General features: G+C 41.0%; 1 protein-coding gene and 2 pseudogenes across 1 annotated transcript; 1 reads left to right on the top strand and 2 right to left on the bottom strand.

The window, feature by feature from the left end:
- Positions 1 to 6,478: 6,478 nt before the first annotated feature.
- LOC147440155 (uncharacterized) lies at positions 6,479 to 6,972 on the bottom strand (annotated as a pseudogene).
- Positions 6,973 to 7,344: 372 nt separating this feature from the next.
- On the bottom strand, positions 7,345 to 11,371 carry LOC147440154 (uncharacterized; annotated as a pseudogene).
- A 1,797-nt stretch (positions 11,372 to 13,168) lies between these two features.
- Positions 13,169 to 15,359, top strand: LOC147440153 (uncharacterized). The gene is made up of 6 exons (XM_086483480.1): positions 13,169 to 13,618; positions 13,811 to 13,935; positions 14,082 to 14,173; positions 14,343 to 14,429; positions 14,890 to 14,997; positions 15,080 to 15,359. Exons 1-6 carry the CDS (start codon positions 13,218 to 13,220, stop codon positions 15,113 to 15,115), a joined length of 849 nt encoding a protein of 282 aa, XP_086339606.1. The 5' UTR covers positions 13,169 to 13,217; the 3' UTR covers positions 15,116 to 15,359.
- Positions 15,360 to 25,259: the final 9,900 nt, after the last annotated feature.

Here is a 25,259-nt window from a genome sequence, read left to right as displayed (position 1 = left end):
ATGTTATGCTTGTGATGCATGAGGTTTTCCATCTTCATTGCATCACCTAGGTCACAAGGAACACAAAGATTGTATTGTACCAAGTCTCTCTTGATGGGAGAATCTATAATACAAATGCCTATTGGAGGGGGGACCGACTCCACATAAATCCGGTCCTTAACTATTGTCATGTTCTCTAAACTCTCTCTCTTGCATGCCAAGTTAGCTAAGTACTATGATTATGTTGCTACCGTCAATTAAGTTCACCCTCTATGCTCTTAAAGTAGTCTCACAAAAATGTTCTCTCTAATTCTCTTAATTTCACTATTCTCAAAGTTCATAGGCCATTTCCATTACAATACACATTCAATATCTTGGCCTCAATACAAAATCATGGACTTGGTTAGAGATGTCAGCAATTAAGAATCGTGGGAGAAGACTTTGACCAAATGGAACAATGCTAAGATTGATACCCTTTGCATCTACATGAGATGATTGATCCACTTCATATAGGCTACAAGGTTGAACACAAGGCTTGATCTCAATGAGACTTGGATCATCAACAACATTAAAAGTTATATTGTTGATAGGATTTGGGACGATTGTTGCTTGTAGTTGGAGGGGAGCCTCAATGGACAAAGGCGCAATACAAAGAGATCTTGTCTCATTTGTCACATGGACTGGAATAGGTGCATCAAAATATGCTGCCTTTTCCACATCAATGGGCTCCTCCATGACTTCATTCGCTACATAATTCGAAAGATAGCAGTATAAGCACACATCTCTACAAGTTCATGACATGAATCTCATACAACAGTTCTTTTGCAATAGATAAAGCTCACGTGCAAAGTTCACTGGTTTGTTCAAATGATACAATGTGCATGCAACACCCTTGTGAGGCCTATGAAGTTATTTTCTAAGGTGGCAATGAAGTGAATGCAATTGGAGAGCCGCCAATACATTTACCGCTTGACTTAGGAGAACCTTCTGTGATCCTTCGAAGCTCTATAGAACACTAATTGTGAGAAGCTAATGTGTTTGACATGCAATGGAAAATTCTACAAAGACTACTGGAAAATTCAACACCACAACTTTTTTGCATGATGACTGCTTGCATATTAAAAGACCTAGAAGTTGGATATGCTCCTGTGGTTGTAGAAAGATCAATAATCATATGAGAATCGCCATATTATAGTGCCCTTGTGGTAGGGGACTCTATATGTGTGTGTGTGTGTGTGTGTGTGTGTGTGTGTGTGAGAGAGAGAGAGAGAGAGAGAGAGAGAGAGAGAGAGAGAGAGAGAGAGAGAGAGAGAGAGAGAGAGAGAGAGAGAGAGAGAGAGAGAGAGAGAGAGAGAGAGAGAGAGGCGGGGCGGGGTGGGCAATCAAACGTTGAATCGAAGAAAGGCTAGAACTCACTATGGTATACAATAAAGAGAGAAGGAAAGAGAAGAGACGAAGGGACAAAATGGCCAAAAGACTGCTAGAAACAACAAAAATATGTTGCTTCACCAAAACATGCAAGCTCGCAATGCTTCACACCAGCCTCGTGCCATAGCCACAACTTGTAATATAGGAGAAGAGAGACTGCTCATATTCATTATCTATGTCTCTACACAAAGGGTACTTTCCCATACCAAACCCACAACTATTACTATGCTTTTGCATAGGTCTCTCTCTCTCTCTCTCTCTCTCTCTCTCTCTCTCTCTCTCTCTCAATATCAAGGTGGTTTTCTCCTTCAAACCATACTTATAATTACAATTGGGCAAGACCTTAAGATAAGGGTGATCTCTAGCAGTACTCTTTCACAAGGAGTTCTAATGCCTCACATAGAGTTGTAATAAATGGTAGACTTTGATTGCTAAAGCAAGGGATGTTGCTGACACATAATCAATGATTAATCCACTGCACTTTCCTTTCAATAAGAAAATAGATAATGCTTTGAACGTGGTCGATACCCACACATAGTAGATACATACACCAACTCTTGTCAATAAGGGTAGTATTTTGCGACAAACTACAAAGAGCTATCATCTTGCAAAACTAAAGATCAAGATTGCTTGCAATCTTGTCGCTAGGCACAAGAAGATATAAGTAAAGCATTTTGACATCGCGCTATGAAAACCTATTAGGCTATGCCGCTCATCTTATATCGCAAGATAAAAAGTCTTATACTTTAGGCCGCACAATCTACAAGGCAAGAGCTTCAACACTTACAAATGCACCTAGCCTACGCATCGAATGAGCAGGTCACAAAACCGACATGATCACTACAACAACTTGATGGATGGCCTATTGAAGGCTAATGAGCACTCATACATATCAAGTAGAGGGCATGCATGCCAAATTGCATCACTTATAGGAACGTAATAGACGACTATTGAAAGCTATCAAGTAAACATGCCTTTGGTCACTTTGACACAAACCTAAAAGAGTGAATGCACCCCAAACATCATCACACAACAATAGCGTGAGAGATGGCTTTTGAAAAGCTAATGAATTTAACAAATCCCTTAGCATAGTTAAAAATATGAAGAGCAGGTACACCTACATCAAGCTCATACTTAGTTAGCAAGGCTATTGATAAAGAAAAGAGAACAAGGTGAACATCAAGCAAGATTTCAAGCCAAACAAGACCCAATCACCTTCTCAAAACAGAACTCCACGAGCCCAAACCACACGATCTGAAGACTAAGGCAACACACCAACAATGCAATGAACAAAATAGCCATCAGATTACCAAATTAACCACCTTCTTGCAACAAAACTCCACCGAGCCCAAACACACAAATTAAAGACAAACGCAACACCAACAATGCGATGAGCAGAATAACCATCATATTACCAACAATACATCATCTGGCAACGATATTACATGATTTCTTACCAAGAACAACGAGCAACAGATCCGCAATAAATCTCAAGATTAGATCTCAAGAAAGAGAATGCTTGAATAGTTTGGCCGAAACAGATTTACAAACTATCAAAACACAAAAGTCTTCAATGGAGCTCACCCCCTTCGAAGTCCATGATCTCAGCTCCAAGAGAATCACCACTGCTGATGCACCATTCTTTCGCTTCGCTAGCATACAAACTTGCACTGTCCCGTTTGGAACCCATTAGCAAGCAACACTCACAAACATACCAATCTCAACTGCTATCAAACATGTTCTCATGCATTCAGATGGAGAGAGAGAGGCAGACGCCTCCTCTTATACAAGTACACAAAGTAATGCTCATAGTACCAATCAGCAAATGCTCATCACACACTAAATGCTTAGGGTGATTGCTACTCTGCGATGTCTTCGATTCACTTTGCTCTGCATCCGGAGGATGAAGGCGGCCATCATTTCTGTGAAGGAAGGCGACATTAATGCTGATGCAGAAGGGATGCGTTGTCGCGTTGTTGGTCATGATCTGTGCGCATTGAAGGTCTGATGGAAGGGTGCTTAGAGGCAAAAATGACTTTTTAGGTTGTGGTTTTTTGTGAGTCGTGACCACCTTGCTATAGAGGCTATATGTCATCCCCAACAACGCGACAAGGCAGCCCTTTTGCATCACCCGCAACAACATTGATGGCGTCTTGCTTTACAGAAATGGCTCTCGCCTTCATCCTCGCGATGCAGAGCAAAAGCTCCGTAGACCTGGCCCAAAAAGGACGCATGAAATCACAGAACCCTAACCTTAAGAGCCCTCCCAGACACGTGGCAATCATCTAGCCCTCGAAAACGAATGGTTCAAAGATGCAAGCTTTCTCCACCAGCCCCGTATGGCTTTTTGCAGGCCAAAACAAGTGTTAAAATCACAAGGCCTGCCAATAGACGAAACAAATTAAGAACATGGAAGGGAAACACAAATGTGCAAGGACGGAAGTCACATTGATTGAGAAAGTGATTAGTAAATTACATTACAGAATGTCGGCCTCAATGAAGGGCTGAAGGGTAGCAAAATTTCGTCCTTTGAGGATAAAGGTAGGCATAGAATATGGAAATATGGTTTGTTTTTGTGGAGAGGATGAGGGAAGGGTGAGATGACGGGAAAAAGGGAGGGAGGGAGCGAGGGAGGTATAAGAATCATTTAGGAATGATTAGATGTGTGGATGAATGATCGGACCAGAAGCAAAATTGTGTGCCTGTAATGAATGATGCAGGGGGATTTTTAATCCAAACATGATCGAGCTTTGAGTTGTACACAGTAGTCACATCATGAATTTGTTGTGTGTAGCCGTGTGCTTGGAGCTTCTCCTCCAAGTAATGATATTGATTGTTTGTGGGCTCATTGTCTACATTGAAGTCTCCCATGATGACACTCATTCGTGTAGAATGGGATTGTTGCAGCAAGGTATAGAGTTGTGTGACCAACGCGGTCAAAGATGTGTTTGGTGATTTGTAGACGCATATGATTTCCCAATCAAGGTGTTTATGGATGGCTAATATAACTTGAATTATTTCTATTCCTGGAGCTAGGAATGTTTTTGCAGAGTGGAGCTTGATGTTAGGCTTGTAGTAGATTGAAACACCTATTTTGCTGTGGTGATGGACATGATGAAACTTTGGTGCAAGATCGTTGAAAGGATTTTTTTGCTTTGTTTCTTGGAGGCATAGAATGTCAGAACTTGCAAAATTCAAATCCTCTTTGATATGTTTGAGATATTTGTGACTAGAAACGATGTTCAATGATTGAATGATATGATGTGTGTGTTTATATGCGAATGGAAATTTTGTCAAATACTGCCATTTGGCATCATTGTTGAGGCGGTCAAGCTCATCAAGCACAATTTTGTCGACTTTGATTTGAGCTGGATGAATTGGATTGAGAATGTGGAGGTTTGATGGATCTTTAATGCGGGAAAGAGCTGTGTAAACCAATCCATGTGAGTTTATTGATGTTGGATCAAAGGCTACTATGCTCATTGTCAAGCCTTGTGACCTATGGATAGTGCGTGCATTCGCTGCTTGTATTGGAAATTGAGTTCGAGAGACACTGTTCAATGCATTTTTACCAACTTGAAATTCTTTTGTTGTTTGAAAAATTGGTGTCCATTGAGGGCTAATGGGAATCATATTAAGGTGTTGGTTCACATGTCGCTGTTTGTAGCCTGTTGAGGAATCAAAAAACTCTATCCATGCAATAGGGCAGCTAGGATTACTGTCCACAAGCTTCAGAATTCCATCTGCGCCATTCACAAGACCGTCGGAAATATCAATATTTCCACCACAAAGCTCGACAATCATTCCTGCTTTGAGCTCCAAGGTTGAGGACAAGCCTGCTGTGTTTTGTGGGTTGTTTGGAACAACTAGGTTTTCTGAGCAAGTTTTATGGTGCTTATCTCTCGCATGGATTATGTATGCGTGAGTAGTCAACTCCTCAAAAACAAGTCGATTATGTGAGTCTTTCAAGTTGTTGGTGAAGTATAAATGGGGTGTTGTCAATTTGTTAAAGACCTTGTTGGTATGGTTGGTATTCAAGAGCAACAAATCCTCGGCTGTGTGTTTTCCTTTGCGTATTCTATTGAGAATGGCAATGAAGTCATTATCTGATTGACGCATTGTTTTTGTGAGCTCGTGGCATTTTATATGGGTAAGCCAAAATGAAGGCGAGAGCAGTTGCAGAGAATCCTGTGGCTCGCTAAATATCCAACGATCTCGAACTGGGCTTGCCTGACACAGGTCACCGCAGAAGATGACATCTAGATCACTGAATGGCTCTGTGTGATTGTGCTTAATTGATCGCAGCCTTGTGTCTATGATACGCAAGAGTCTATTCCCAATCAAAGATGCCTCATCAAACACAACAAGCTTGAGGTTTCTATACAGTTGCGAGACCTCAGCAAGGCTCTCAGAAGAAAGAGAAACATTTGGTTGGAAGACAAGGGGCAAACGCAATGCTAAGTGAATCATTGTTCCTCCGAGGTTGAAAGCTGCTTTTCCTGTATATGCCATTAGCAATGTTGAGGGAAGGTGTACATCTAATTCAAGCGAGGCATTTTAGTGCCTCATGCAGACTGCGACACACATCTGCATGGATTGTGAACCTAGACGACCAAGACATATCCATAGAAACACCATGCTCAATGTACAAGGAAGTACTCAATAGGTCAACCAAAGCTTGAAGCACACAGTTTGGCCACACAATGCCACTCAAGTAGGCATGATCATAATCAAGCTTTCGCTTTATCTCAACTAGAATTGAAGCTTGATCACTAGAGAAGCGTGGCAACACTCTTTGTACTCGTGACAAATCTGCCATTACATTCACGATGCTTCCGCGCAAACCAAATTGACCTTCGAAGTTTAGTTCTCGAATTTGTGCGAATGGTATGCGCAATGACACAAGACGACTCCCTATTGAATTCAACCTCTCCACACTAGATATTTTGACACTAAAAGTCATCTCTCTTCTCATGCAAAATAGTGGCTCCTCTTGTTTCTTCACTGCGGCCTTGCACAGGTGACACACTCGAAGAACCTTATCGTCAACCACTGCGATTGATTTTATTTTTTAAAGAAGCAATAACTCCACCTTTGACATGCCATGCAAACTTTGACGAAACATAAGCGAACCACATGAAGCACAATCAAAAGAAGGGGTATCCTCGATGATCTTCGCATATTGGGAAGTTCTACAAGAAGAAACTGTAGAGATTCTTAGATGTTTTCGAGATGACTTGGACATATTGTAAATTTTGGTTGTGACTTGTTTAAGCGTAAAGGTGTTGGGATATAGACTCAAGAAAGTAGATGCAATTTGTTGAGCAGCAACATTATGGTTGTCGACAAGAGTAGCTAGAGATAGACTAGCCTCTTTAGTCATACACATCTTTTACGTTTAGGACGGTCAAAACCAGCAGGAAACCATAAAAATTCACCATGCAAAGTCAACACGACCAATGATGGCAAAGTGGATGAAGATGGACAATCATGTGCACCAAAGGAGCGAGCTTCACGAATAGCTTCACCTTGATAAAAGTAAAGTCTACACGTAGCAAAAAACATCGTGCACATTATACCAACCAAGTGTACACTTAACATCATTGAGGATTGACGACTAGACAAAAGAGACATTATAAATTCTCTTTGATCAAAAGAGGGCGATAGAAGACTTATGGTCCAAGGCTGCACCCAAATTTTCAAAATGTCTTCATTTCTTAATGCTATTTGCTCTACAATAACATCAACAACTTTGGACTCAAGAGATTGCAACGAGAGGCTCGAGTTAAACACTTGAAGTAAGCTTAACAAAACATCTTTGTTGCTCGGAAAGTTACATATAAATATGGGATCAAGGTACAACCTTTTGCTTTGTGCCCACAAAATGAGATCACTTGCCATTTTACAAAAGGTATAGCTAAACAAAGAGAAACAGAACTAAGCACCTTTGAAAGCAGTAACCTGACTAGCCTTGTCAATAGTGAACCAACCAGCCTTCTTAAAATTCAAGAGAGAAGATTTTAAATCCACCAAGATTTGCTCCAAGAGATGCAGAAATGGGCGAGAGAATCCTAGTACCGAGTCGACTACTGCACCTTGTAAAATAACACCAACAGCCTCTCCATCTTGAGGATATAATTTGGCAGGTAAGACGGGTTGCTTATTGATTGTAGACAGTCTTCCACATGAGTAGCAAAATGGGTTGCTAGCTTGGCGGCTTACATTCAGACCTTTACACGTGCCACAAGAGAACTCCATCCAAGCTGTTCACACTCACAATCTCCAAAGTTCCAAACACCTACCAATTTCACATTTATCAATGAGGATTATACCGATTTTTAATTGATATGCAATAAAAAATTTACCTTCTTCCCAAAGCCTAAATTTGAGACTTGTTTATGCAAGTATTCTTGGAAGACATCAGCCAATGAAGGAGGCAATGGACATAAGATTGTAGCATCAACAACACTTAGAGTATTCGACAGGTGCTTGAAAACATTGATGTTTCGAGCAACACAAGTGTAGAATCCCTTTTCTTTGACCTCATTTACCATAAGTTGATAATCGAGGCGCCGAGTTGGGACAAACAAAAGCTGCCATAAAAAAAGTCTTAGAAAAAGGATACACTATAGATTTGAAGGATGGGAGACACTTACACTAGCTCGATCGCTTGTTGACGGCCCATCAGCAACAGTCAATCGAAAACTAGGGGTACCATCACTTCTAGTTGCATTCTCTATTTTGACGACAATGAACGCAACGGTTGCCACTGACTCGTTAGCACTAGAACTTTGGGACAACAACTCTTTGATCTTCTGTTCTGGATAAAGGTAGAGGCAACACTCGAAAGGCTCAGCCTTCACAACCAAAGTAGTTGCATCAGCGTACAAAGCCCACAGGCAGGTACCGCCGTCTTTTGCAACAGCTCTTTTTACACATGCCCCCTCGATGCGCACATAATCATGGACAACAAAGGCCTCAATAAAGTCTGAGAGGTATATCTCGGTCACAACAAAAGTCACAGTATGACGAGATTCTATGTCAAGAAGGTCTGCACGTAGGTATCTACCAAAGTTAGATTTCGGTATTTTATAAGTACCATACTTACAGAGCACTTTGCCTTCAAATGCAAATCTGAAATTTGCAGTTTCTGACAGCTCGGAGATAGATAGGTTTCTTAGAGCAGGGGTTATGGCTAGATGTGAAGAGAAAGATTCAACATTAAGCTCATCTTTCTCTTCCCATATATTTTTTATCAAAGGGGATGAGAATGAGGTATCTGCCAAGCACCTACTCGCCTTACCTAAGAAAAAGCATTGGTGTGAGCAAAATACTCTAAAGATCAAAACACAACAGTAAACATTACCTCTAACTGCAAGCAAGGCCTTTTTTATAGCTGAAGAAGAGGCTTTATTCAACTTTCCTCTTGGACTAAGTTTTTTGTTGTACGGAGAAGATTCAGAGATTTGATTGGGGTTTTGCGACACAGGTGAATATTCAGCAACAGTGCTACACTTGGTATTCTCAAGAAGCTCTACTTCAGTTGAATGTGCTTCTACACGCTTGGGCTCAGACAATGCCTCATCAAAACTAAGATCTACAAACATATGCTCATGTCAATGCTCAAGATCATATGCTCAAGGTGATCACAGCTCAAATGAAATATTGTTACATACTCACCCTTCATGGGAGTATCCATTGTATGAGGTATATAAACTAGAACTGCAAACAACTATGAGCAAGAAGAGTTAAAGCCTCAAGAGAGCATATGTATATTGTGCAAGGGATAGTTATATATATAGGAGTAGTGGATATGTATATTGTGCAAGGGATAGTTATATATATAGGAGCTGCATTAAAGGCAGAGGAAAGGAGTAGTGGATATGTTTCTATAATGAGAGCCACTACCTCACGTTCAGCACAAAAGCCAAAACGAGAGATTGCAGTAAAATGATGCAATATCTTTTCATAAATGAGAAGCTATCATTTCACATTTTCAAAGTAAGTGCACGTTTTTCAAAGAAACTTTATTACCCGACTTGGTGGCATTGAGAGTAAGTTGTAATTAATTAATTCTTTTTTAAAGAGTAAGTTCATATCTAACAATTAATCTAAAATATAAGACATTATTGGCATCAAATATATACTTATACGGTTTATTTATCATGGCATACGTGTTTATTTTAAAAGATTTTAAATTACCAATTATATAAATAAAATAATTTAAAAATACTATTTATAATATTAAAAGCTAGACTACATTAAAGGAACAGACTTTAATTCAAAACCCTAATCTTTTAATAAATACAACATGTTTATCAGAAATAATATAAACCTATCTATTTTCTTATATTAAAATTAAGATTGTGTACAATAATATTCTCATAGTTTTCATCAATATTTCATGGAAAGCTATAATACCAAAACACTTTTGGCTCCAAGAGTCTAAACTAATTTTTATAACTCAGCAACAAAATAGACTTCATAAGAAATTACTAAACAAAATAATCCACAAGAATTAAATTCAACCTTGACATTTGTCTTTCCCTATCCCATAAGCTCAGAACAATATGCCCAAAATGAAGGATGTACATCCATAATTGGGTATATATTAATCTTCACAGCTTATCCAAAATCCCCGTTAAATAGTAAGCCAAAAAGCTCTATTCCTCACAGCTTATCCAAAATCCCCGTTAAACTGATAGTAAGCCAAAAGGCTCTATTCCTTTGCCTGAAGAGGTATAACAAAAATACTTTACTTTTCAAAGCAGGAACTTGACTTATGCCTGTACAAAGCTAACCATTATAAAAGCAGTGGATCGAAACACGGCTACTTATCTCACATTACCGTGAAAGTAATTATATAAAAAACATAACCAATTTAAAGCGTCGCAGATGCTCACAAAAGTCTTAAGGCATAATTTTTTACTGATCCAGGATCTGCCTTGCAAAACTGAGAGAGGAAAGTAGATATTGTTAATAACTTAAATACTTCTCACCACTCAGCTTAATCAAAAAATCATCCACGTTTTAGCAACTCGTGCATACAAGAAAAGCCTGAGATTCTTTAGCAGCCGCACACCAGAATTGAGCATGGTGTTAGAGCTGTACAATTAGCCAAGGCAATGGCCTGAGATCGACAACATGCGAGTAGGTACGCCAGAAACTTTCATCAGCGTATCTGCAGAGTCAAAAGCAGATGGGTAAATAAATAAAGAAAGCAACATGAGGCAGAGCCGGAAATATATGGCCCCAGTGCATACCCGAAACCTCAAGAATATGTATCCTATTATCTAAAGGCATAATAGAAAAAATAACATCAAATAAAATCTGCTCACATCGCCCGAGTCCTTCTTAGAAGACCTCAACATTACCTAACCTATTATCTAAAGGCAAATATTGGTGAAGTTAACATCTGCACACATCGTCCCAGCCCTTCTGAGTAGCTATGTCCCAGCAGCTGAGTGTAACCGCCCCACTGCCCTGCAAATTGAAAACAATTACAAACACAACATAAGGAAGCATAAGCAAAGCAAAAAAACTCTGCAGCAGTATGCGTTCAAGCAAAGAAATGATATACCAAATTCAAAAAAGCTCTTCAACATCTTCACAGGCTGCAACAAGACCATGAAAAACAGCATTACTGCATAAAGCTTAAGCAAACTCTGCAAAATGCCAATCATGCACTACCTACGCAAAGTGCCATTAATGTCATTTCTCTTCGTAGATCAATGAACCCTCTTGCACATGACCCTATGCAAAACAGGAAACTTCGCCCACGAAAAAAGACGAAAACTGTGTCTCGCACCTCCTGTAGCTCCTCAATAAACTTCTTATTCTTGAGCTTGTCGCCGTGCTGATCTGTGACATGAAAAACTGCAAGACACTCGAACAAGCTTTCTCAGAATGGTACACTTTTATTTTCATGAAAGCAAATTAACATAAAAGAGAGTGTACCATCCATGAACCATCCTCCATCTTAAGAAATGTAGGCTTTAGAGATGCTCAGGTCAAGGTCAGTGAGAACCTGTACAACCTCTAGTAAAATCCCATTCTTGTTCGCACTATCAACCTGCAAATGTACTGAGCTAAATAAGAAACCAAGATGGCTACATCGAACCAAAGGATGTGGAAGCGGTGGGACCATATAGGCAAGCAGATTAAATGGGCACAATGGGCTCATTCTGCACATTGGCCGTGCTGTCTTAGCATCGGCAGCCAGCTTCTGCAGCGGATTACACACGCGCCAAAGCTGTCATACTCAGCGGGGCTGATTCTGCACAATGGGCGCACAATGGGCGTGCTGTCTTAGCATCGACAGGCAACTTCTGCAGCGCATTTACACGCGCCAAAGCTGTCAGGGAGTCCGCGAGGCTCTCAATCTGTAGGCCCGTCGTAGTGTAGAAGCCCCCACCTGAAGCACATAAGCCAAGAGAGAGAGAGAGAGAGAGAGAGAGAGAGAGAGAGAGAGAGAGAGAGAGAGAGAGAGAGAGAGAGAGAGAGAGGGAGAGAGAGAGAGAGCGAGAGAGAGTGGGAGGGAGTTACTCTGCGTGAGCAAAATGCGAATGACTTTACCTAGGGCAGGCCCTATGGGGCTCACTGCCTTGAAGGCGTTTGCACACACCCAAGCAGCCGTCTCGACCTCGCCATCCCGCTGCAGAGGAGGAAGCTACGCATCCAAATGATGGCCTTCTTGAAAACCTAAACGGAGTGTCTTATCACTCCTTCCAAAAAATTTGGGCGAGCCAATAAAAATGCTACACATGGGCAACCCATATCCCTATCTCTACCAACCACTTAGGATACCCACTTTGTGCGCTAGTCGTCACATTCCCCACCACTTTAATCATTCCACAAAACGGTGCTTGATTAAAAACCACAAAATGAACATAAAAAAAGAAAAAATTATTTTAGTCAGCAAAAAGAGAAGTGATCTCTATAGCCTTTGCACTTTGGGCAGGCCAAAAAGGATTGGATTAAGGCTCTAAGCGGAAAGGGTGGGTTAGCCTCAACACTATATGGCATGGGCACCTTCAAATGGGATCAAGGGTGGAGGTGAGAATGGTGAGGTGTGCGCATTGTAGGCTGTGCGATTGGCCGGTCCGAATTTACAAATTCGCGCGACCCAAATTAGAGCACAATTTTGCGCATATGCACCGCACGGGGGAGGTCATGGGTTCGAAGCTCAAGGTGCGGACACAAATTTACCTACTGGCCCGAATTTTCTTTTCACCCTGAATTTACAAATCGGCCCAAATTTACAAAAACACATCCGATGGCTCGAATGACCCCCACCGTTGATCCCATTTTGCCAAATAGTGCGGAGGGTTGGTTAGGAGACTGTGCACCGGCATCTAGCACACAATCTTGGATATCAAGGCCGTGACATTGGCCGGTCCAAATTTACAAATTCGTGCGACCCGAATTAGAGCACAATTTTGCACATATGCACCGCACGTGGGAGGTCGTGGGTTCGAAACTCAAGGTGCGGACACGAATTTACCTACTAGCCCGAATTTACATGTTAGCCCAAATTTTCTTTTCACCCGGAATTTATAAATCGGCCCAAATTTACGAAAACGCATCCGATGGCTCGAATGACCCCCAGCGTTGATCCCATTCGAAAACCCCGTGCCATATAGTGCGGAGGGTGGGTTAGGAGACCTTAGCACACAATCTTGGATATCAAGGTATATGAAAGTTGCTTGATTGACAAGAAAGAAACACGGATTACCTATAAAGTGTCGAGCTTGTAGCAGGCTAGGCCTAACAACTGTTAACTTCGAAATTTTAAATTCTTCAATCACAGAATGAGTTTCCTGGCCGGAAGAGTGGCAGCCTCAGAAGGTGCCTACTTCAACGAGACCTCGAAGCACGCCATAGCTCGGCTCAGAGAGAAAGCAGCAGCCAGCAACACACTGTTTCAGCCCTCGACTTCCTCATCCTTGGAAGAGGCGGCCATCGCAGCAGATGTGCTCCCCGAGATCCTGCAGCACTCTCTTCCTCTCCCTCGAGCTTGCCTCCAAGCGGACTTGCAGCATTACTCGCTCCCATCGCAACTCTTGCCCTCGCCTTCCTCGCTTGCTGCCTCGCTCTCCTCCACTGCCCCACCGCCACGCCTGCCTCCTCATGCCTATCATGTCAATCTGGACACGACAGGCCTCTATGCCTTCTCGCCCAACCTCCCTCAGTGCTCTTTCGGCCCTCGTAGGTTGGTTAGTTGTGCTACTACTCTCAATATGCTTGTTGTCTGTCTGCCTTCCGTTCCTTTACTCTCAGACCTCTCATTGTTTTCCTGAAGCTTGACGTGGTCACGCTTGGATGCACTTGTGCTTCCAAGATCTTCGGTGTGAAATCATTTACACGGTATGCCAATGATGTGTTTGCCTGGCTGTTTGTAAAGGTGGAAGCCGCCTGTGGAGGAGGAATTGAAATTAGTAGCTTCTACTGCAAATCAAGCAAGGATGGAGGGCTTCCCCACCATGGATGACACAAGAGTCGAGGCTTTTGTTGAGGGTTATTCTACAGGTAATAAACTCCCTGGTTTTAATAGCTTACATATTAGTTTTTCATGCCTGCAAGAAACTTTGTGAGAGTAGACATTGGAATGGTTGTGTTGCACATGGTTAATTTGGTCACATTTCTGACATATATCTGTTCTTTCTTGTCACCAGTTATGAGGGCATTCTTGATTGCCACAGCGCTTATTGTTGGAGGATCAAGTATTGCTGTAGGGACGATTGCATCCAAGGCACAGATCCATTCGGTAGAGTTCTTTTTTACGTGTCCACTTTGCACTGTTTGAGTTCTTAGGCTTGATGTTTGAGTTCTTAGTATTATGTGCATAGTCCTCACTTGGTGTTCCAATCCTGCTTTGCTTTACTTAGGCAGGAGCTGGGTGAGAGTTTGACTTCTGGTTTCTTGGTTGCTTATAGGTGGAAGATATTCGCACGAAAGGTCACGAGCACATCCGACCTTGGGCTAAAGCTATTGATAAGAGATTTGAACCTTGGAAGCAATGGGTATGTCAAGCAATCTTCTTTGTGATCACGAACAAGACTTCGAGAGGGTCTGAAACTAGACATTATGACAGGAACCTGTTAATGCTGGCAATAACATTTTGCAAGTTTTGATACACTTTTTCACAATTTGGGTGCTGGTTGCATTTCTTTTCAATTCATGGCTCAGTGAACTTGTGAGGGACTAATGAATATAGCAGTGCTAAGACACCATTGAGGGTTGCATTGTAAGGTGTGGTGATTTGCTGCCTAATCAGCAGGGTAGACTGATTATGCCAAGCCAATTGATTCACCCATGAAGAAACTCGTATCTCACGTTTGTAACCCAACAAATTCCATACTTATATAACCAAAATTTACCTCATGCACCACTTAGTGTAATGAATCATGATATCATCCATAACTGAATATTCCTCGAATCAATACACTTCTTGCAGCTGAACTGTGTGGATGCTTACAATAGGTACATCAACATGGTGTGGGCTGGCGCATGGGTGATCAATATCGAATTGATGGCACCGCTCCGTTTGCTGAAGTTTTCGGTTTGAGAACTGCTCCAGTTAGAGAGGAGGTATGACATTGTAGAAAGCATGATTTTTCAGTTCTGCGAAAGCAAACAGCTAAGCTTTTGCTTTGGAATTCTGCTTTTCTAGGTGAATACAAAGGGAGGAGCCTCCAAGGGCAACTAAATTTATCGTCAACAAGGAGGACGTTAGTGTTTTTTGCTGTTTGTATGTACATATACTCGGTGAACTAATTTAGAAGTGAGATCAAAGCATTGGCATCGAGGGCCTAATGCTTGTGAATTGCATGGGGCATCAAATTTCTTATGCCATATTTGGTTTGTATGTTTGCAAGCTTATCAAGTGCCTCTCTGAAGCATTGGTATCAATCTTGCTTTTTTATGAATTAGGGAACGTATTTTGTGTGCAATTCTAGCAAGATTAACCTTGATGATTAAAAAAACTCCTAAAGTACCCCGCATTGGTTTCTTAATTGCTTTGCCACTCCCAATAAATACGAATTATGCAACTTAAGTCACTTCTCCAAAGGTCCGTCAATTTTATGCGCAAACTTCTATTTAAACATGCACCCAAATGACATCGCATATACATGTGAAGGTATTGGAAATTGTCTCTCTCTCTCTCTCTCTCACACACACACACACACACACACACACACACACACACACACACAATCGCGCATTTGCAAATTATATGGCGAGCTTCATTTCTCACTTTGAATTGTTAGAACAAAGTTGAGAGCACAGAGAGGTAATAATTTAATTACTCAATTGCTTCATCAAAGTCATTGCCAGACAGAATGTGCATGTTTTTGAAGATAGCCACAACAGAGCTGCATTTAGCAAACGTGAGTAGTTTAGAGATGATTGAATTACAAACAAGCATCTTATATGGTTAAAAAACCCTTGTATTCAACCTTTGTCTTTTTTGGAGGGATAAATGATCAGAATTGCATAAATGATAAATGGTTAGAGAGAACAATACATTTTGAAGGATTGCATAGTTTTATTAGGGGCACTTCATTTCTTGCCAGTAGTACAATTTAGTAAGATATCATTATAATTTAACAATTCTAGTTATGCCAAAATGCTAAGCGCCTTGTTCTTTGGCTACGTCAAAACATGTTGGGTTAGATTATCAAAACTTTGTTAAATAGAAGAATCAAAGCTGCATGTTGATGCTTTCTTTTGTTTCTTAACAAAATAGTTTTTTTTTTTCAACTTTGCAAGATGTTCATATAGACTACTTTATCCGAGTTTAGTTGTTGTCTTGTTTTATCTTATGTATCGGACATTCTAGCCTTGTCTCTATTGTTACAATACTTTATAAGACATACAATATGATTGCTTTATAAGACATCCAATATGATATAATGGATTTTGGCAACATTATTATGAGATTGACCATGAATGAAAAGAAGTATATGAACGGATGCATATCTTTTTTGCACTCTGTCTATGAATGTGATCTTTAAGGCCATTGGCACAACCATCATTGTGACCAATGCCTCTGAGGGGTTCCCTTAGGCTTGTCTAGAACCGTGGTGGCTAGAGATTGACAAATCATGATTCATCTGTCCTATATAAAGATCAAACCCTTTGCTTGCCAACTCCTTTTTGGGATGTCATCTTTGTAGAACCCATGTCCTGACACTACTCCCTTTTGGGATGTCATCTTTGTAGAACCCATGCCTTGACACTACTCCCCCCTTGTGGAAGAGTTTCTATTCCCTTTTTTTTTGGTTGAAAAATCTCCTTGTTAACATGAATGTTTTCCTAACTACAACTTTTCTTAGATAGGTCTTTCCTCTCGATAAGTTTTTTTTTGTTACTTCTCTTACATAATTTCGTTTCTGTTGGTCATGGTAATCTACAGTACATTCCAAATTTTGAGATAGAATTGGGGATTTGATAAAATATCCTAACATGCCCGACTTATCCACATTGTCTTTGCTCCTAAGCCATTTCCTAAAACAAATCTCATGGAATATTGGATGGACCTCGGGTGGCCACTTTCAAAATGTGTATTATATCACGCGAGTTAACTAGAGAGGATTAGTAATTATCCAAAATGTATACTTTTATGTATATATTAGAGGGGAGTGAGGATTCTTTAAATAGATCCGTAGTGTAAAAATAGTATGTATATTGATGTATTTTTAGTAACCTCTTGAACACACATAATATAGGGAGCTTTTGATAATTGACCACCCCGAGAAATGGACACATGATTCAACAAGTACATGTAACTTGCAAACACCTTCACCTACCTCCTTGAGTGTTATGAAAGGGCTACAACACTTGGGTAGTATTTTCGTATAGAGACCTTTTGGAATTTGCAAAAAAATTTGACCACCTTTTTGAAAGGTAATAGGTCGCCTCTTTTCATTTGCAAAATGTTGGTAACTGTAATGTGCTTGTTGCAATTTTCAACAAACAATGCACAACATATCTATTTCATTAGGGAGAAAATCTTTAAATTGCTAAATTTTCTTTGTGGCATATCCACCATGACAGGTGGCTTAGGTTGATAGCCACACTTAAGCATGAACATACTTAGATTGTTGTTACACACTTATAATTGTTGTAAGAAAATTCTAATATGGATAAATACTCTGCTCAGTTAGTGATTGTTGCTTTTAATTGCTCAAGTATATCTTCAAGCACTTGGTTTATCTACTCTACTTGGCCATCAAAATTTTGATGATCACTAAAATTGGAGCATTGTTGGCTCATAAAAAATGATCAAATAAACTTTGGATCACACACTGACTTTTGAATATTCAACTTTGTTTATTTGGTACTTTTGACAATGTATGAGGTATTTTTGAATTCCTTGATGTAAGAAAAAAATACCATCTTACTATTGTATATGTCTTTTGTATCCTTGGCTGACGTTCACTTAGATAATCTTGAAACTCATAAAGGATGTGGCACCTAGTGTTTGAGCTCGTGTGACTACATATAATCTCCCATTATGAAGTAGGAACAAGTTTTGATGGGATAGTGCTGACAATTGAGTTTTGCACTCAATAGACGAGAACCATGTGTGGAGTCATGATTTACATTTAATTCAGATAGATCTTTAGTTTGTATTGTACTCCATACTTTAGAGTATGATGGATCATGCTCACATTTTTCCTTCATAGAGTCTAGTTGATTACCCTTTAGCTCAACAATGCTAAGAGCTTTAATGTTTTGTATCCTACTTAGGGTATTCCCTACCACATTATGTTGTCCTTTAAGATATTGTAGTTGAAAATCATACTCTTGAAGAATCTCTACGTATCTGGCCTTTATGTCCTTTGGTTCTCTTCGAGATCAAAACCATTTGTACTCTCATGATTAAACACAATCTCTGTCTACATTAAATATCTACAATCTCTATCTACAAGCTCATAGACAAAATAATTCTATCAAACTTTATCTAGCTTCATCTTCCTCTTTGAAAGCCACAAATCTACCCTTTAAAAAAAAAACCTTAGAAATATGCCTTAAGAATAGCATCTATCTTCAACACAAACAATTGTAAACTCATAACTAATTGATCCCAAGATAACTTTGTCTTCTTGGTTTTGTTGTTCTTGGAAAATTGCCATTCAAGACAACAACATTCCCCTTGTGCATTATGTACTTCTTGCCACTTGGTGATTTGAGTAATGGAACAATACCATCCAAGCCCCACTTCTCAAATACGTTTTGATCTATGATAGCCCCTTGTGACTGTACCACCAATCATCACTCACCAATGATTTGGCATTCATGGCAATGTTTTGCACCAATAGTGCACATCTCGGTTCTTAACATACTCTGCTCTATAGAAAAAAAGGAGGATCAATGTACCCTTGTAATATACTGTATACGTAGTGCCTTTTTAATATCCTCCAAACATAAAGTGGTTACTGATGTTAGATAGGTATTGTTTTCTCAATCTATGTAAGAAACATTCCACCTTGTAGAAATCATCCAATTATTAAGCGTGAGAGAAAATATATACTTGTAAATATGTTAGAATAATGTCAAATCAAGCATCTGACCTAATTCCTTTATTATCTAAGTACAATTTGGCTCATTTTAAGTAAGTAAATCTTACAAAAGTAAGGTCTCAAATTCCACTAGTGTAGCAATTTGAGGGCGTAGGCTCAGCTACCACTTGGAGCCTATGTCCTCACGTGACAAGGTTGCCTACACAACTTAGTCACCTAGGTCTGTTGTATGATACAATTGATGCAAGTCCTCTGCAATTTTGCAGGAATAGATGTATATCATCTTGGCCACTGAACATAGAATGCCTAATATTGTTTAGCAATTTAGTGTTGTCTTGTGTCTTTAACATTCCTTTAATCTCAAAGATATAGCTGTACCTCTCATAGATGTTTTGATTTCCTCATTGGGCTTGAGTGTTAGCCAAACCTTGCAGATTTTGATGGTTGACCTGTCACTGATAGAGGAACATGATGCGGGGCCACTCACCATGATCCTTGACATCCGGTTTCTGATCATTATCCTCATTAGCTTCATTTCATCGACTTCATGCATGTGTGCAACATAGTCATCACATACTTGTGACGCTAAAATAAAGACGAGAACTCAACCACTGAAGCCATGATACACATAACAGAAATGATCGATTAGATACTTCAAGAGTTTAATGTGGCAAGTACCGAACTCATGGTGTATGCAGTGAACAACTTGGACCCTTGCATATGTTTCCACTTTAAAACAAGAAATTGTGCAAAATGCACTCATCTATAGAGCTCACAATCCTTATATGCAACACCAAGCTCCGATAGTGCACTACAAACTTGATTAAAGTAGCTCAATTAATGCCAACTAGGTGGCATGCATTGCCACGTAGTTGGCATTGATTGCATGCGAGTCTAGAGCATTTGATATCAATGAAGTTTAAACTATAACCAAGAGAGAACCATCCCACTTTCTCTTTTGGAATGGCATAACTTGAAGTTGAACTTTGTTATTGATATCCCTCTTCAAGCATGCAATGTATCCTGAAACAAGAGGATTGGACAAAGAAATCCTTTTGCAAAGAATCATAGTGAAACTCTTTTTTTTTTTTTTGGGGCAAAACTCACAATTGTGAGTGATGGAATTATAATGACACCAAGAAATCTTACAAACCAGCCTCAAGCTCATGCCGAGCCTTGAGGGACAAAGGGTTACATCCGAGCTTAGTTACAAGTACCTAGGGGTGGATCGGATGGCTAGGGTCGTCCTAAGACAATCACCAAATTTATAAGACAGGGGTTGATCGGATGGCTAGGGTCGTCCTAAGACAATCACCAAATTTATTCCTTTTACCTACCATATAAGACAGGGGTCGATCGGATGGCTAGGGTCGTCCTAAGACAATCCTTTACAAGACAGGGGTCGATCGGATGGCTAGGGTTGTCCTAAGACAATCACCAAATTTATGCCTTTTACCTACCATATATATTATCTTCTTGCTTTCTTGTACAATCTCACAAAAGCTAGCCACAAAAACAGTCCTTTACAATCCTTTACAAGACAGGGGTCGATCGGATGGCTAGGGTCATCCTAAAACAATCACCAAATTTATGCCTTTTACCTACCATATATATTATCTCCTTGCTTTCTTGTACAATCTCGCAAAAGCTAGCCACAAAAAGGTCGCTATCAAAGACCCAATAATATCTGCCTTCCAGATATTATTGAAGAAACCAAATCTGACAATTTGAGTACGATTTAAAAGTGCTGAACTTTGAAACTGTTTGCCACCAAGGCATAAATCCTTCTTGGAAAACCCTATCTTCCACGTTCTTTGTATTGATTTGCACACCTTTCAAGCAAGGCCTCTAATAGCGAGGCAATCCATCAAAAGGTGGGAGAGGTCTTCGCTAGCCAATCTACACCCTGAACATCTATCGGGCCCGATGCGATGTGCTTGGATCTTGACACTGGTCGGCAAGGCCCCCCATAAAACCTTCCACATAAATATCTTCATAGATTGAGGCCACTGTGGATTCCAAATGTTCTTTGTAACCTATATCCATCGAGTGTCCGACCATTTCTTCTTGCATTGCTTATTTAAAGAGGCAAACCAATCAGCCTTGTGTATCAACATTTGGTAAATGGCCTTGGTATGGGGTTTAGTGAATCGACTCCTCATGGGCCATTTCTGAGCTTTCCACTCAAAAGTAGATTCACAAATCGGCATCAAAACATTGTCCATGCGCTCAACAACCTTGTTGACAAGTATCTTCTCAGTGCCATTGAGTTGAAACTAGACAGCCACATGGTCAGAGGATTTCCAGCACTTGCTATTTCTATCCCAGAAATGGCTCAGCCGCCGAAGCCCTTTATTGTTCATCCTTCTTTCAGTTTCTCTTCAATAAGAGTTCAAGATAACTTCCGCAGCTTTAGACAACCAGTGGTGCTGGGGTAAAGACACTACACCTTTTGCCCGCGCCGGACATTCGGTGTCCGACCGCCCACCCACTGTGTATACACACTTCCTTATTCTTTCTATACATAAGAATAAGGAACACGCCACTCACATAGAGAGTTACTTCCTGAGGCTTGCTCCACCCACACACTGTGTACCCTCTCCTTCTCTCCTTCCCACATGCACACCACACCACGCATTTGTGCACTCGCACTCTGCAACTGGTATCAGAGCTTTGGCGAGAGCATGCGCGATGACTTTCTAGCGAGACGAAAGCGACGAAGCTTGGCTATGGCGGCCTGAGCTTCGTGGCGGTGAGGAGATCAAGAAAGCTTGAAAGCTTTGTGAGAATGCAATGGAAGCTTGTGGACTCAGTTGTTGAGAGTGATGTATGCTCCTGTGGAAGCTCAAAAGACAAGGTGAAAGATTGTGTGTAATTGAAGTGCTGTCCTAAAAACCGTGAGTGCAGCATCACTTTTTTTGATTTGTTTTTCTCATTGTAGAAGACCCCATTTGAATATTTTTTCCATCGTGCCCATCCATTTCGACGTGGTCTACAACTTTGCAGAAGAAACTTTTGCAAATTCCTTACTGTTTTGCTGATATTCAGCTCATAATGATTGTATACAGAAATTGCAGGTTTTTGTTTTCGCATAGTGTGCGAAAACAAAAAATTGCAGGTTTTCTATTTTCACATAGTATGCGAGTTTGATGCACTTTTGGAAGCATGGCAGGTGCTCTAAGTTAGGTGCATAAATTCTGAGTTGAAGATGTAATTTCAGCTTGTGCATAGCTTGTGGTTTGAGGGTTTTTGGTAGATTCGGGCAAAGAGTCATGGAGGCGTTTGCACACCATTGAAGCTGTCTCTCGTGAGACAGGATTTCGGGAGCACACATGTGGAGCTTCTTTCACAGGTTTTCACAGGATACTTTGGCAACGATTTTGTGCTTCGATTCATGGTCTTTGCGGATGGTTTGCATATGGTGATGGCACATGGTTGATGCCCATTGCACATGCATTTTGGCGAGAACTTTCAACAAGTGCCGGTGAGCTCTCTTGAGAGCATTGTTTTTGCATTGATCAAGTTTTCGGATTGCAACTCTTTTGGCGCTTACTTATGCGGGGTCACTCCGTTGATGTACGTTGAGTGCGGATTGCCATTGTATATGAAAATGTGGAGCCATTTTGGCATTTCTACTCATTGGCATTGAGTAGTGTTATGGTTTATGGTAGAGATTGTACTTGAGTTTTTTGCTCAGTATTTTGGGGAAACTCTGTTGGATTTTTCGTAGATTCTCGCTATGGTTTATGCGTATTCGCAGTTTACTCTCTCATGGTTTAGTGGTCGAGTTGACTCCCACTCTGGCAGTATCTGCAATTTCTTGGCTTGCGGTTTGCGTTGAGTTTTGGCTCATTTTGCAAAGGAATCTCTGTCCGTTTTTCCTCGTCTTCTTGCCATAAAAGTTTGCAGTGCAATGCCATCTTGTACAGTGGTTGATGTATTCCCACTTTGACAGTGATCGAGTATTTACTCTCACTTTGACACTTGGACACAGGTTTAGTGTTCTTGTATACACTCTTGAAGGAGTGCATTTATAGTATGCTCATAGTGGTTATTACAGGTTTCCTTTGATTTTGCTTCATGTTCTCACATCGATGCATATTTCGAGCGTGAGACTACAGCTTGCAAGTTACATGTTTTCACTATTAAACTAATTGGTTTATGCTTGATTAGCATAGTGGTTGAGTGATGTCCCGCTTTTGACGCGTATGCATTGACATGATGTGTGACACAATTGAGTCTAAGTGACGGCTCATGAGAGACGGAGTTCTCGATCTTGCTGATACTTGCGTTGTGGGCATTGTGGTCACACTTGGCACATTAGGCATCGTTGTTTGAGACGTATGAGACATCAACGGAGATGTATACGAGATGCAGATACAACTACATGTTACAGAGGCAGTTCCAGTGGCAGTCTATGCCAGTGATGGTGATGTCACGCTTGCCTCCAGTGTACCTCTTGCAGATTTGTCTATGGTTAGCGCACTTTTTGCACAATGGTTACTAGATAGCGATGCTGCTTTCCATGGTACACCATGTCATGAGTGGTTTAGCACATTTTCTAGTGGGAGACTTGGCTGTGCCGATGGTTCGGTGTTTGTCATAGAGGGTGCAAGAGATGTTTGTTTGTCTATGCCTAGTGGTGCATCTTACACGCTACGGCATGTGCATTATGTTTCTCAGCTGAGATAGAGTTTAATCTCAGTGAGACAGTTATTAGCAGATTTTGGTTGTTAGATACTGCTTAGAGAGCAGTCTTTCCAGATGCATTGTGGCTCATTAGTGATTGCCAGAGGAGCCCGTAGCGGCCTGGTATATCCTATGCATGTGTTTGAGGTTCGAGACGGTGTAGTCTCGATTTTGTTGCTGACATGTTTTGAGCGAGAGATGAGACATATTTCTTTCGCCAGTGATCTCCATCATGCTCAAGAGACAGAGCATTTAGTTGTGCAGGATGTGCCAGTAGACTCTGTAGAGATAGAGATAGAGCGGCAGTGCTCGTGCGAGGCACAACAGGTGTTGTCAGACTTTGTGCAGTCAGAGTTAGAGCAGGTCTGCTCCCTAGAGATAGAGACAAAGCTAATAGATTTTTTTGACATGCTCATGCTAGAGGCTGATGAGTTGATTCCAGGATACACAGTTCCACCTATGGATGAGAGGGATGTAGCTGCCCTAGTGTCGGTAGTGACACATCCATACGTGATGAGCAGTCTTGATGATGCAGTACATGCACATAGCATAGGAGAGGCTAGGATAGCCATGTTTGTGCAGATTTCTTCAGCGTTCGGGCGTCTCATGTACAACCTACTTGTGCTGAGACACGATCTAGCAACTATAGTGGGAGCATTTGTAGTAGGGATAGTCACTCGTACGATGGCTGACACCAGCATGACACTTCGTGGAGCTTTGCAGACCATACAAAGTAGTCTGTGGGATTTACATGCACGCTCTAGCATGGGTACGCACACTAGCCTACCACCAGAGCCAATACGACTGCATGTAGATTGACATAGTAAACTAGTGGGCATAGGTTGAGAGAGTCTCTCACCTAATTTCTTGTACATACTAGTAGTTTAGCTAGTAGGCCTCACTTATCCGTGCATTGCCTTTAAGTGGGAGATTGTTGGGATAAAGGCGCTACACCTTTTGCTCGGGCTGGACGTCCGATGTCCAATCGCCCACCCACTGTGTATACACACTTCCTTATTCTTTCTATACATAATAATAAGGAGCACCTCACTCACATAGAGAGTGAGGTCCGATGTCCAATCGCCCACCCACTGTGTATACACACTTCCTTATTCTTTCTATACATAATAATAAGGAGCACCTCACTCACTTCCTGAGGCTTGCTCCACCGACACACTGTATACTCTCTCCTTCTCTCCTTCCCACACGTGCACCGCACCGCGCAGGCACGCATTCGTGCACTCACACTCTTCAAGGGAGACCAATGCGAGATGGAGTTCTGGAAGTATCTGGTTAATTCACCCCATTCCAGTGCCCATGTTTCCCTATTGCACTTTTGCACCAACTCTCCTGTGATGGCACTCAATCTTAGGCTGGCCCACCTCGAGGATAAAAGTTTGTTGTGCACCTCGATCCCTTTCCACTGACCACCTTCAGAGAAAAGTTTTGCCGTGTCTATCATATCTTTGGTCATGATAGCCCAAGATTGGTCTTGTTTTGTGATTGAGACCACAAACTTGGCATACAAGGCCTCAACATGAACAACAAGGCTGAGAATTTTCAGGGCCACCTTGGACCAACGATCGAGCACTACCTTCCCACTTTGCCCAATGCCATGGTGACGAGGCTTTAGTG

This window comes from Adiantum capillus-veneris, chromosome 15 (assembly GCF_014529385.1).
Source record: "Adiantum capillus-veneris isolate H3 chromosome 15, ASM1452938v2, whole genome shotgun sequence".
Lineage (NCBI taxonomy): Eukaryota > Viridiplantae > Streptophyta > Polypodiopsida > Polypodiales > Pteridaceae > Adiantum > Adiantum capillus-veneris.
This window is presented reverse-complemented; position numbering and strand designations above follow the sequence as displayed.